The sequence below is a fragment of the Muscardinus avellanarius genome (assembly GCF_963383645.1).
Source record: "Muscardinus avellanarius genome assembly, chromosome: 16".
Lineage (NCBI taxonomy): Eukaryota > Metazoa > Chordata > Mammalia > Rodentia > Gliridae > Muscardinus > Muscardinus avellanarius.
Genome location: NC_137802.1, coordinates 13,865,989 through 13,879,567, shown reverse-complemented (window position 1 = coordinate 13,879,567; position 13,579 = coordinate 13,865,989). Strand labels below are relative to the sequence as shown.

General features: G+C 45.2%; 2 protein-coding genes across 2 annotated transcripts in view; both read left to right on the top strand.

The window, feature by feature from the left end:
- Positions 1 to 323: 323 nt before the first annotated feature.
- LOC308275297 (large ribosomal subunit protein eL39-like) lies at positions 324 to 479 on the top strand (the record flags this gene model as incomplete). The annotated part of the gene is made up of 1 exon (XM_080713459.1): positions 324 to 479. The coding sequence occupies one exon, from the start codon at positions 324 to 326 to the stop codon at positions 477 to 479; it is 156 nt and encodes a 51-aa protein (XP_080569585.1).
- A 725-nt stretch (positions 480 to 1,204) lies between these two features.
- Positions 1,205 to 13,579, top strand: part of CFAP52 (cilia and flagella associated protein 52) — a gene marked incomplete at both ends in the record, with an annotated part of 63,659 nt that continues 51,284 nt past the window's right edge. Inside the window, 3 exons of the mRNA XM_080713950.1 lie at positions 1,205 to 1,280; positions 8,954 to 9,153; positions 10,529 to 10,665. Coding sequence (XP_080570076.1) covers positions 1,205 to 1,280; positions 8,954 to 9,153; positions 10,529 to 10,665 — 413 coding nt within the window. The remainder of the gene's footprint in view (positions 1,281 to 8,953; positions 9,154 to 10,528; positions 10,666 to 13,579) is intronic.

Below are 13,579 nucleotides of genomic sequence, written 5' to 3'. Positions count from 1 at the left end.
GTGAGGCCCTGATTCAAAATAAAGAATAAAAAATAGGGCTGGGGGGTGTGGCTCGGAGGTAGAATGCCCCCGGGTTCCATCCCCCCCCCCAAAAAAAAAATTGCTTCCTTAGGGGACAGTAAGCTGGAGCAATCTGTACCCACTCGGAGACAGGAACCGCCAGGCGCAATCAAAGTCAAATCGTTGTCGAACAGAAACTCGGAGCGGTTTCCCCGGAAGGTGGGGGCCTTTCAAGATCCGCGCGCTTGCGGATCTTTAAAACTTTCTCGCTCTTCGCCTTTTCTCCGCCATCGTGGTTCGAGCTCCTGACTCGCTTCCTCGCGATGTCTTCACACAAGACTTTCAGGATCAAGCGATTCCTGGCCAAGAAACAAAAGCAAAATCGTCCCATTCCCCAGTGGATTCGGATGAAAACTGGCAATAAAATCAGGTGCAACTCCAGGAGGAGACACTGGAGGAGAACCAAGCGGGGTCTGTAAAGCATTAGACACGAGATGGCACATATTTATGCTGAATCAAGGACGTGATCATCTTGCTGCATCAGGCTGAAAAAGAATCTGATCTCCAGCGATGAAAGGTGCATAGTACTGGGCTTTTTTTTTTTTTTTTTTTTTTTTCAGAATAAATATGTGAAACCTTTAAAAAAAAAAAAAACTTTCTCCTGCTTTGGCAGCAACAACACTGCATTGTGGCGAGCCTTACGCACTTTGTAAACCTATCAAAACCCACTTTGAATGAATTACACATGTGTAAATTATACCTTTTTAAGTAAAGCTTTTAAGGATTTTTAAAAATTTTTTTACCCTCCTTCAAACAAGGCTCCTAAATGAAGTATCGATTACATATTTTATAGCAGCCTACCCATCAGAGGCAATATTCTATATTTAATAATTTTTAAGTATCATTAGGTGTCTAATTCCATAGTTAAACCCCCAATCACAAACTCTTTACCCCGGGGAGGGGAGAATTTGTTCTGTGCATTCAGGGCTCATCCCACCCACCTGCCCCCTAAATTTCCAGAGAAATAGAAAAAGGAAGCCCTCCCCACGTTTGCAGTAGCGCAAACAGATTCGAATTCCGCAGACTGGGTTTCTGCCCGGACGCGGAGCTGGTGCGCATGCGCCTGTCTGTTACCATAACGACCAGGAGACGCCGCATCCGCCGAAAAGCGGACTGAAAAGCGAGTGAACGGGGTCTTTCCGAGATGGAAAAGACAATTTCGATTTCCCCCCAGGCCGAGGTGGCGGAGCTGGAGCTGGAGGCTGTGATCGGCTTCAATGGTAAGGCCTGGTGCATCCTTGGGCTTAGGAAGGCCGGGGATGTGTCCAGCAAGACAGGGTCAGTGAGACGCTGGGCGCACCTGGAGGACCGTGTGGGACCCGGGCGAGCACCGGGGGTGGAGATCGGCAGCCTCGCTGGCCCCGGATCTCGAAGAATCAGTCAGTCGCCTTCCTAATGGGGGCTTTTTTTTTTTTTTTTTTTTTTTTTTTGCAGGTCTGGGGATGGAACCCAGAGGCATTCTACCTCCGAGCTACACCCCCCTGCCCTATTTTTTTTTCCTTTATTTTGAAACAGGTTCTCACTAAGTTGCAGAGGGCCTCGCTAAGTAGTAGCTGAGGCTGTCCACGAACCGCGATCCTCCGGTCTCAGCTTTAATAGCTCTGATAAGTGCCAGTACTTGAAAGAGACCAAGAGCCCCCTCCTCCGGCCCCGGATAGTCTAGGGCGGGTGGTTGAGACCCTTCCTCTACCTGGTCAGCCCTCCCTGGCTCCGAGCCACACAGCGCGCAAAGCCCTCAGCCTCTGAGTAACCACCGGTGTTTAGAGTTGGCCTCTGGGACCAACTAGCAAAACTTTTAAGATCTTGACCCACGTAGCTAGAAGGTAGAATGCCCCTGGGTTCAATCCTCTGCGGCACAAAGGGGGAAGAAAAAAGGAAGGAAGGAAAGAAGGAAGGAAGGAAGGAAGGAAGGAAGGAAGGAAGGAAGGAAGAGGTGGGAGAGAATCTCTAAGCAACCGCTTTAAAAGATTAACGGGTTCTCTAACCTTAAGAAACAAGTGACATTTTAAACCAAAATAGACGGGGAAGGGATTCCTGGGAAGCAAGAAGGAGCAGGGACTTGGTCACTGGGCTCACAATTTATTTGAGAAGGCCTGTTGTTGTGAACTTTCAAGGAGGGAAGTGTTCTTTTTGCCTCTTTCTTGTTTATTTTGGAGATAATAAAAAAACAATTAACTTTTAGGATAAGCAAATTTATTTATTTATTTATTTATTTATTTATTTATTTATTTATTTATTTGTGGTACTGGGGATGGAACTCGGGGGCCTTCTTCCTCTGAGCTATAGCCCTGACCTATTTTATATTTTATTTGGAAACAGGGTCTCACTAAGTGGCTGAGGCTGGCTTCGAATCTGTGCGATCCTCCTGTCTCAGCCTCCCAATTACTGGGATTACAAGTGTGCGCCACCACACCCGGCTAAGCAAATTTATTTTTAAAAACTTCATTGTATGTAGGGCAGGATGTGGCTTATAATCCCAGTATTTGGGAGCTGAGACAGGAAGATCTAGAAGGCTTGAGGCCAGCCTCAGCAATTTAATGAGGTGCTCAGCAACTTAGTAAGATTCTGTTTCAAAATAAAAAAAATAAAAGCTAGGCGTGATGGCGTACACCTGTACTCGGGAATTTGAGACAGGAGGATTGAAAGTTTACCACCAGCTTCACCAATTTAGGCTCTCAGCAACTTAGTGAGTCCCTGTTTCCAAATAAAAAGTAAAATAGGCTGGGAGTGTAACTCAGTGTTAGAAGGCCCTGGGTTCCATAATACTAATATTAATACTAATACTCATAATGCCTGCCATGGTGGCATGCACCCATAATCTCAGTATTTGGGAGGCTGAGTCAGGAGGATTGCCGGTTTGGACCACCTTCAGCAACTTAGTGAGATTACCAGCAACCTAGTGAGACTGTTTCAAAAAACAAAATAAGAGAGGCCTGGTGGTATAGCTGGAAGGTAGAACGCCCCCGAGGTCAATCCCCAGGACCACATAAAATAAGGCGGGAGGTTTAGCTCAGAGGTAAGACACCCCTCCCCACCACAGGTTCAATCCCCAGAACCCAAAACTAAAAACCTTTATGGAAGTACTTTGTGATGCCTGAAAGTTTCTACATTGTAATAATGTCAACGCAGAACAGTCACAAGTCTTAAACACACAGTAGGATTTAACTCTTGAGTCTTTATTTTGCTTTAACAGTCTCTGACAGAAAGCTGGTGTTTCACAATGAGACCCTCAACAACTTAGAACCTGTTTCAAAATAAAACCCTGAGTTCAACCCCAGTACCATAAATAAATATATAAGCCCTTACCGCTAAATATTTTTGCATAAAAATGGACCCATGTTGTATATGTAAATTGCTATGTACTGAAAAAATTTAATTTCATAACCTTTAAGGACAGTTTAGCAGGTGGGTGTGACGGCGCTTGCCTGTAATCATAGTCTCTGGGAGGCCAAGACAGGAGAATGGCAGATTCAAGGCCGGCCACAGCAACTTAGCAAGGCCCTCAACAACTTAATCATTTTTAATAGGAATAGATTGCCCCACAAGAAACAAATGTTAGATTTATTAGAACTTACTTTATAATGGTCAGGCGTGGTGGCACCTGCCTGTAATCCCAGTACTTGGAAGACTGAGACAGGAGAATTGCTGGTTAGAAGACAGCCTCAGCAATTTCATGAGACTCCCAGCCACTTAGGGACACCCTGTTTCAAAACAAAAATAAAAAGGGCTAAGGATGTAGCTCAGAGGTAGAATATCCCTGGGTTCAATTCCTAGAACACACACACACACACACACACACACACACACACACACTACTTAAAATTAAAGGGGTCATCTGGGCACAGTGGCTCACCCCTATAATCCTAGTACTTGGAAGGTGAGACAGAAGGATCACAGGTTTGAGACCACTCTCAGCAATTTAGTGAGACACTCAGCAACCTAGACCCTGTTTCAAAACAAAAAGGACCGGGCAGAGGTGTAGCTCAGAGGTAGAATGCCCCTGGGTTCAATCCTCAGAGTATCATTTTAAAAATACATTTAGCTTTGCTAATCACATAATGCACCAAAATGAATTCCAGAGGGAGTTAAATGTAAAAGAAGAAATATATATATATATTTTTTTTTGTGGTACTCAGCATGGGACTCGGGCATTCTACCTCTGAGCTATACCCCTGGCCCTTTTTTTAATTTTTCTTTTGAAACAAGGTCTCACTAGGTTGATGAGAGGCTCACTATTTGCTGAGGCTGTCCTCGAATCTGCAATAATCATTCTGTCTCAGCCTCCCAAGTATTATTAAAATTATAAATATATATGTATATATATATAATATGCCAGTCGCGATGGCACATACTTGTAATCTTAGCATTTGGGAGGCTGAGACAGGAGGATCTCGGGTTTGAGGACAGTCTCAACAAGTAGTGATACTCTCAGTCTAGTGAGACCCTGTTTCCAAATAAAAATAAAAATAGAATAGGACTATGGGCTGTAGCTCTGAGGTAGAATGCCCCTGGGTTCAATTCCCAGACACACACACACACACACACACACACACACACACACACACGAATAAATAAATGGGCTGGAGGAGTTCTCAGAGGTAATGTCCCTAGGTTCAATCCCCAGTACCACATACACAAAATATAAAATAAAATAAAAACTTTGATTCATTTCTGGCTAAGGAAAAAAACAGCAACAAAAAAGGTTTTTGATGTGTGTGTTACTGAGGGTAGAACCCAGGGGCTTTTCTACCTCCAGGCTATCCTCCCAGACCTAATTTATACTTCATTTGGAAACAGGGTCTCACTAAGTTGCCGAGAGCCTCACTAAGTAGCTGAGGCTGGCTTCGAACCTGTGCGATCCTCCTGTCTCAGCCGCCCAAACGCGGGGATGACAAGCGTGCACCACCACGCCTGGCTAAAAAAGATTTAAACATACTCAGTATTAAATGTAAAAAGAAATATGTGAGGTCTATATGAAAAAAAATTAAAAATGCTACTGGAGTACATACAAGGATACTTCAAAGAGAAGCTACTCTATGTTAGAAAAGAATATATACATGCGTATGCAAATATATACATACATATGCATATATGTATATGTGTGTGTGCAATTGAATTGGGCATTTTCGCAGTTATAATCTAAAGAACTGCCAGATGTGGTGAGGCACACTTGTAATCCCCGCGCTTGGGAGGCTGAGACAGAAGAATGGCACAGGTTCAAAGCCAACCTCAGCTACTTAGTGAGGCTCTCAGCAATGTAGTAAGACTCTGTTTCCAAACAAAATATAAAATAGGTCTGGGGGGTTCCATCCCCAGTACCAACCATGGACTTAGAGGGAGGGAGAGAGAGAGAGAGACAGAGACAGAGACAGAGACAGAGAGACAGAGAGACAGAGAGACAGAGAGAGGGAACGAGCGCACAAGGCTTTGCCCTCACACCATGGAGGCCAGAAAAAGAGAGAGAAAAGGAGGAGGAACTATATATAATCCCCAAGCTGCACACCCAGGAACACACCTTCCCCAGCCACGCCCTACCACAAATTCACTGCATGTCAATACCAAGGGTACTTACATGAGCTCTCCGATCCAGCCTTGAAATTCTTCTCCTGGCCCCTGAAGAGCTCATGGCCAATTCAGAATGTAAAATGCATTAAGTCCATTTCCAAGACTCCCCAACATCTAAACAGTTGCAGCAGCTAAGTCTCAAAGTCTCCTTGGAGACTCAAGGTGACCTCTTGGCTGTGAAGCCCTATGAAAGAAAATAAAAAATAAAAAGCAAGTCACACGCATCCAATGTCCAATGGCAAAGAGTAAACATCTGCATTCCAAAGAGGAGGAATAAGGCCACAGGAAAAGGGAATGGTACCAAAACGTGATGGAAATCCAGCTGGGCCAACATTTGACCCTGCGGCTCCGTTTCTGACATCCAGGACACATGGCCAGGAGAGGAGACCTTGGCTCTGTCATTCCCAGACCTCAGAGAGTTTCCCTGCGACCGTGGCTTCACCCTCACAGCTTCACAAATTGCCTCATTTGGGACTTTCTGGAAGGGATTCCAACCCTACCACATTTTGCCTGGATTCCCAGCTCTTCCTTTGAAACCTGGGAGGGGAAGCCTACAAAGCCCCTTTTTTCTAGCAAAGCCAGCATGACGTGAGTGCCAAGATGGACCACCAACAGAAAAGGTAGACACCCCTCTATAAGCATTACTACTGGGCCCTCTTCACCTACGGCCACAGGGCCCACTGTATCCAGAACATTTCTGGCCCAAACTCCATCTTCTGCCTCCATCATGGCCACTGATTCCTCCTTCCTTTCATTCATGTTACTTTCTTATGCAACACCATGTCTCTGGGCCCCAGCTTTACACATGCCTTTCCAGTCAAACTATAGATTTATAAAGCCTCTCTGCTTTAAAGCAATTTGAATATTTTGGAGTGTGTGTGTGTGTGTGTGTGTGTGTGTGTGTGTGTTGCAGTAATGGGAATGAAACCCAGGGGCATTCTACCTCTGAGCTACACCCCCTGCCCTACTTTTTTATTCTTTATTTTCAAACAGGGTCTCACTGAGTTGCAGAGGGCCTCACTATTAGCTGAGGCTGTTCGTGAACCATGATCTTCCTGTCTCGACCTCTCAAATGCTGGGATTACAAGCATGCGCCACCACACCTGGCTTATTTTGCTATTTTGACATTTCCTCCAGCAGTTTAAATCTGACCATCATCTTTAAATTCGGACACACCCAAAGTTTCAGGATGTGAGCAAAATGCCGATGAATTATTTGCCAAAGTGTAACGTACGCAGCCTCTATTCCATTTTCTATTGGGTCCGTTTTGTCCTCCAAAATCTCTTGAGCACAGTCTCTACCATCAGCCTTTCTACTCACACTCTGGCCTTTCCAGTTTCCTCTCACAAACCAGTTCCAAAGACTTAGAAAACGTTATGGTCCAACTTAAGTATACCAGTAATCCCACTTCTCTGGTCCCAATTTCTGCCTCAGCCAGCATTCTTGCAGATATAACATAAAGACCTGACCATGTAACTTAGAAGAAGGAAGATCTATTTGCTCACAACTTGAAACTCAGTCCACATGAGGCTGGGGACCGCAGGGATCAGGATACAGCAGAGGAAACAGAGAGAGGGAAAGCACAAGGCTTTGCTCTCACATCACAGAGACCAGAAGTAAAAGAGAAAGTAAGGGGAGGGGAAACCGTATGTAATCCCCAAGGCTGCACCTTCTCCAGCCGTACCCTACTGGCCCAGGCCACCACCCAGATAAATCCATTACTACATGTCAACCTTGAGCTTAATACATGAGCTCTTCAGGGGACCCTCTAGCCATGACAGTGTGTGCATTAAATATTTTTTTCTTTTCTTAAATTACTCTATGCATTGAATACCATGTCACTAAGGGACCCTCTAGCCATGACAGTGTGTGCATTAAATATTTTTTTCTTTTCTTAAATTACTCTATGCATTGAATACCATGTCACTAAAAAATACAATCATGATTTTTAAGTAGCCAAGAGACTTTAATGTTTATGTTACACACAAAATAAATATGAAGGTTGGGCATGATGGCACATGCCTGAAGTCTCAGTACTTGGGAGGTTGAGACAGAGGATGGCAAGTTCAAGGCCACCCCAGTAAGTTAGCAAGAGTCTGTTTCAAAATAAAAAATAAAAAGGGCTGGGCGTGATGGCGCACACTTGTAGTCCCACGCTTGGGAGGCTGAGACAGGAGGATCGCGCAGATTCAAAGCCAGCCTCAGCTGGCTTAAGAGACCCTGTTTCCAAATAAAATATAAAACCGGTCTGGGAGTGTAGCCCAGAGGTAGAAGGCCCCTGGGTTCCATCCCCAGTACCACACACACAAAAAGAAGCCGGGCGTGGTGGCGCACGCTTGTCATCCCCACGCTTGGGAGGCAGAGACAGGAGGATCGCACAGGTTCGAAGCCAGCCTCAGCTACTTAGTGAGGCTCTCAGCAACTTAGTGAGACCCCGTTTCCAAATAAAATATAAAATAGGTCTGGGAGTATAGCCTGGAGGTAGAAAGCCTCTGGGTTCCACCCCCAGTACCACAAAAAAAAAAAAAAAAAGGAATGGGAGTGTAGCTCAGAGGTAGAATATCCCTGGGTTGAATCCCCAGCACAGGGGGAAGGGAATTCATATCATTTGCAAAACCATGAATGCTACGTGCAATAAACCAAATTTTATCTTTACCAAATGTTTTCCTGAAGTACAAGAGTGAGTCACATGCTTCCTATGCCTTCTTCTCACCCAAACAAGCTGCCTCTGCTGTTCAGGACTACAGGAATTGGCTCTAGGGCCTTGCAGCCCACATGCCTTTCTTGAATCAGTATTAGCAGTCCTCGCAAGCTTGTTGGAAATACAGAATTTTAGCCCCACCCCACACCTGGAATCAGGTGTGCTTTTTATTTTTATTTTTATTTATTTTTTTATTTTTTTTGGTGGTACTGGGGTCCCTGGAAGCCCTTCTACCTCTGGGATACACTCCCACGGGCTACACTCCCAGACCTATTTTTTAACTTTTTTTTATGTGGAAACAGGGTCTCTTAAGCCAGCGAGGCTGGCTCCGAACCAGCGCGATCCTCCTGTCTCCGCCTCCCAAGCGCGGGGATTACAAGTGTGCGCCACCACTCCCGGCTCAGGTGTGCTTTTTAATAGGACCCCTTGGGAACTTTATGCACATCAAAGTTTGAGAAGTAATATACTACACCAACCCTATCTATGGAATAAAATTGCTTACTACCCCACACCAATTTTAGTTGAACTAAGGCTGATCTCAAAAGTATTATCTTTTCTACTCTAGTAAAAAAAAAAAAAAAGTACTTCTGCACCTGACGATAGTTGGTCTTAATCTCTGTCTTTTAGGACACGTTCCCACTGGTCTCAAATGTCATCCTGACCAGGAGCATCTGATTTATCCCCTGGGTTGTACAATTCTCATTCAGGCCATCAATACACACGAGCAGAATTTCCTACACGGCCATGGTAACAACGTCTCCTGCGTGACCATCTCCAAGAGCGGAAACTACATCGCCTCTGGACAAGTCACCTTCATGGGGTTCAAGGTGAGTGGGGGGCCGAGGATTCCCTGTAAACTTACTCCCACTGCCCACTCCAGGCCCTTGCACTACACTGTCGTGTTTTACCTTTCCTGCTTCCTTTTCACTTATTTTCTTCCATCAGGTGGAGAGGGAAGGAATCTGGTGGTTTTACACTGGATGTCACAGCTTGGGACTGATAATGCTCAGAAACAAAATTCCCCGCTTAAAAGTTAAAACTTCCTGTTAGGTTGAGGTCATTGTCTGTTTGTTTTGCGGTACTAAGGATTGAACCCAGCAACATTCTACCTCCGAGCTACACCTCCAGCCCTATTTTTTCTTCTTTATTTTGAAACAGGGTCTCACTGAGTTGCAAAGGGCCTCAGTAAGTAGCTGAGGCTGTCCGCGAACCCAGATCCTCCTGTCTCAGCCTCCTAAATGCTGGGATTACAAGTGTGCACCACCTGCCTGGCTCCCCAGCCCTATTTTTATTCTTTTTTTTTTTTTTTTTTGGTGGTACTGGAGTTCCTGGAAACCCTTCTACCTCCTGGCTATGTTCCCAGACCTATTTTTATATTTTTATTTGGAAACAGGGTCTCTTAAGCCAGCGCGGCTGGCTTCTAACTGGTGCGATCTTCCTGTCTCTGCCTCCCAAGCGGGGCGATTACAGGTGTGTGCCACCACACCCGCCTTTATCCTTTATTTTGAAACAGGGTCTTACAAAGTTGTGGAGGGCCTCACTAAGTAGTTGAGGCTGTCCGCAAACCTGTGATCCTCCTGTCTCAGCCTCCCAAGTACTTGGATTACAAACATGCACCACCACACTGGGATTGCTATCATGTTTTTAAAACGTGATCTAAACTGGGCATGGTGGCACATCCCTGTAATCCCAGTTCTTGGGAGTCAGATCAGAGGATTATTTACATTATTTTATTTATTTATTTTTGCGGTACCGGGGATGGAACCCAGGGACATTCTGTTTCCGAGCTACACCCCCCAGCCCTATTTTTTATTCCTTATTTTAAAACAGGGTCGCACTGAGTTACAAAGGGCCTCACTAAGTAGCTGAAGCTGGCTGTGAACTGCGATCCTTCTGTCTCAGCCTCCGGAATGCTGGGATGACAAGCGTGCGCCCCCACGCCCTGCTCAGCGTCAGCAATTTAGTAAGACTGTCAGAAATCTAGAGAGACCCTGTTTCCTAACAAAACATAAAAAGGGGGTTGGGGGTATAGCTCAGAGGTAGAACGCCCCTGGGTTCAATCCCCAGTTTTGAAAAAATAAAAGACGTCATTTCTGGAAGAGCGACTTTACTCAGTCACCTCTCACCGAGAGGGGGCGCTATCTCCCGAGTCTTCAGACACCTGTTGCCGCACAGTGACAGTGTATTTATTCTTGCCCACAGGCAGATATCATCCTGTGGGATTATAAGGAAAGGAAGCTGATTGCTCGGCTGTCGCTTCACAAGGGCAAAATTGAAGCTCTGGCCTTCTCGCCCAATGACCTGTACTTGGTGTCGCTGGGAGGCCCGGATGATGGAAGGTAAGGAACAGAACCTATTTCCTTGCGCCCCACCAGGCATATTTCCAAAGAGGTATCTCATCCCCTGTCCCCTGAAATGTCATCAGCTGGACCCGCTCTCTTTCCATATGTGATGTGTGAAAACTCTTAAGGAAAACATACCGTAAGGTAGTGGGTCTCAGTTCTGGTTCATCATTGAAGCCACCTGGAGAATGCTATAGAAAACTATTCGTGTCTGACTCCACCTTCAGAGAGTCTGAGTTGATTAACCTGGGCTCTGAGAGTTACAAAAGCCAGGCCTGGCAGCAGTATTCTGCAATCCCAGTACCTGGGAGGCTGAGACAGGGGGATCGCGGTTTGCCGACAGCCTCAGGTATTTAGTGAGGCCTTTTGCAATTCAGTGGAACCTGGTGGCGCAGCTTGTAATCCTCGCGCCTGGGAGACGGAGACAGGAGGATCGTGCTGTTTTGAAGCCAGCCTTGCTGGCTTAAGAGACCCTGTTTCCAAATAAAAAATATATATATAAAATAGATCTGGGAGTGTAGCCCGGAGGTAGAAGGGTTTCCAGGAACCCCAGTACCACCAAATTAATAATAATAATAATAATAATAATAATAAATAAAAATAAAAAGACTAAAATATAGGGCTGCAGGTATAGCTCGGAGGTAGAATGCCCCTGAGTTCCATCCCCAGTACCTCAAAATAATAATAATAATAATAATAATAATAATAATAATAATAATAATAATAGGGCTGGGGGTGTATCTTGGAGGTAGAATGCCCCTGGGTTCCAGTCCCAGTACAGCCAAAATAATAATAATATAATAATAATAATAATAATAATAATAACAACAACAACAACAACAACAACATAAGGCTCAGAGTGTAGCTCAGAAGAAGAAGAATGCCCCAGGGTTTAACCCCTACTACTAAATAAATAAATAATGGCTGGGGGTATAGCTCGGTGGTAGAACACCCCTAGGTTACAGAAAGCCTCAAGATCGCTTCCTGTAAGGGACAATATCGTGGCCAGTGTCGGCAGCCCCATTTTCTGAGCGCTGGCTATGTGGCAGGTAATCGCTGAGGCCCTGGTGTTACCTCATTTAACCCTCACAAGCATTCCTCAAGATGGAAGCACATACGGTGGTTGAGGAACCAGAGTCACCGCTGATAAGCAGCGGGGGCCGCTGGGAGACAAGCCCCGGAAGCGTGACGCCAGAGGTGGCATTTTTAACTTGTCTCGCCAAGACATGAGCTTTGCCCCTGAGAACTCAGTCAAGTTCTGCAGACAGAGAATGCATGCACATTAAACTGGGAGGCGGGGGAGTCTATTCCAAAAGATGATGGTAGAAAAATCATCAGTAGAGATATGTATTCCTATATAAATTTGGAAAAAATATAGTCTGTAGAAGAAAAATAGCTACACCTGAGGTTTGCGTAGATTTAATACTTTGATACACTTTTACACTGACAGTATTTTCTTGTTGGAGGCCATGGGTTTATTACCAAGGAAGTGGGTATTTACGGATAGTGGAAAATTGAAGGTTCTCTCTCCTTTCGGGGGTGGGGATTGAGGATCACACTCAGGGCATTCTACCTCCGAACTACACACTCAGTTTTTATTTTTTATTTTTATTTTGAAACAGGTTCTCGCTAAGTCACTGAGGGCCTTGCTAAGTTGCTGAGGCTGGCCGCAAACTTGGGATACTCCTGTCTCAGCCTCCCAAGTATGAGGATTACAGGTATGCACCGTTATACCTGGCTAAATCCCACAGTTTCTTTTTTTTTTCTCCTCCTCCTCCTCCTCCTCCTCCTCCTCCTCCTCCTCCTCCTCCTCCTCCTCCTTCTTCTTCTTCTTTTTCTGGTACTGGGGTTCCTGGAAGCCCTTCTACCTCCGGGCTACACTCCCAGACCTATTTTTTATACTTTTTTAGTTGGAAACAGGGTCTCCTAAGCCAGCGCGCGGGCGGCTGGCTTCGAACCTGCGCGATCCTCCTGTCTCTGCCTCCCAAGCGCGGGGATTACAAGTGTGCGCCACCACGCCCGGCCATTTTTATATTTTTATTTGGAAACAGGGTCTCTTAAGCCAGCGCGGCTGGCTTTGAACCTGCGTGATCCTCCTGTCTCCGCCTCCCAAACCCGGGGATTACAAGCGTGCGCCACCGCCCCTGGTGTCCCACAGTTTCTTTATCCAAGTATCATCTGATGGATTTGGGGGTCATTTCCACATGTGTATGTATTTGGACCTGGTGATTGAACTCATCCAAACTATACCTCCAGCCTATTTTGTTTTATTTTTATTTTATTTATTTTATTTTTGTGGTACTGGGAATTGAACCCAGGGTCATTGTACCTCCAAGCTATATCCCCAGCCCTATTTTTTTATTCTTTCTTTTGTTGTTTTTTTTTTTTTTTTTTTTGGTGGTACTGGAGTTCCTGGAAGCCCTTCTACCTCCGGGCTACACTCCCAGACCTACTATATATATATATATATATATATATATATATATATATATATATATTTTTTTTTTTTTTTTTTTTTTTTTTTTTTTTTTTTTTTTTTTTTTTTTGCGGGTCTGGGGATGGAACCCAGGGGCATTTGACCTCCGGGCTACACTACACCCCCTGCCCTATTTTTTATTCTTTATTTTGAAACTGGGTCTCACTGAGTTGCAGAGGGCCTCACTAAGTAGCTGAGGCTGTCCCCGAACTGCGATCCTCCAGGTCTCAGCCTCCCGAATGCTGGGATTACAAGCGTGCGCCACCACGCCCGCCCGGCTCATTCTTTATTTTGAAAGAGTGTCTCACTAAGTTGTAGAGGGCCTCACTAAGTAGCTGAGGCTGGCTGAGAACCTGATATCCTCCTGCCTCAGCCTCCCAAGCACTGGGATTACAAACGTGCACCACCATGTCTGGACTCTTTAGTTTTCATATT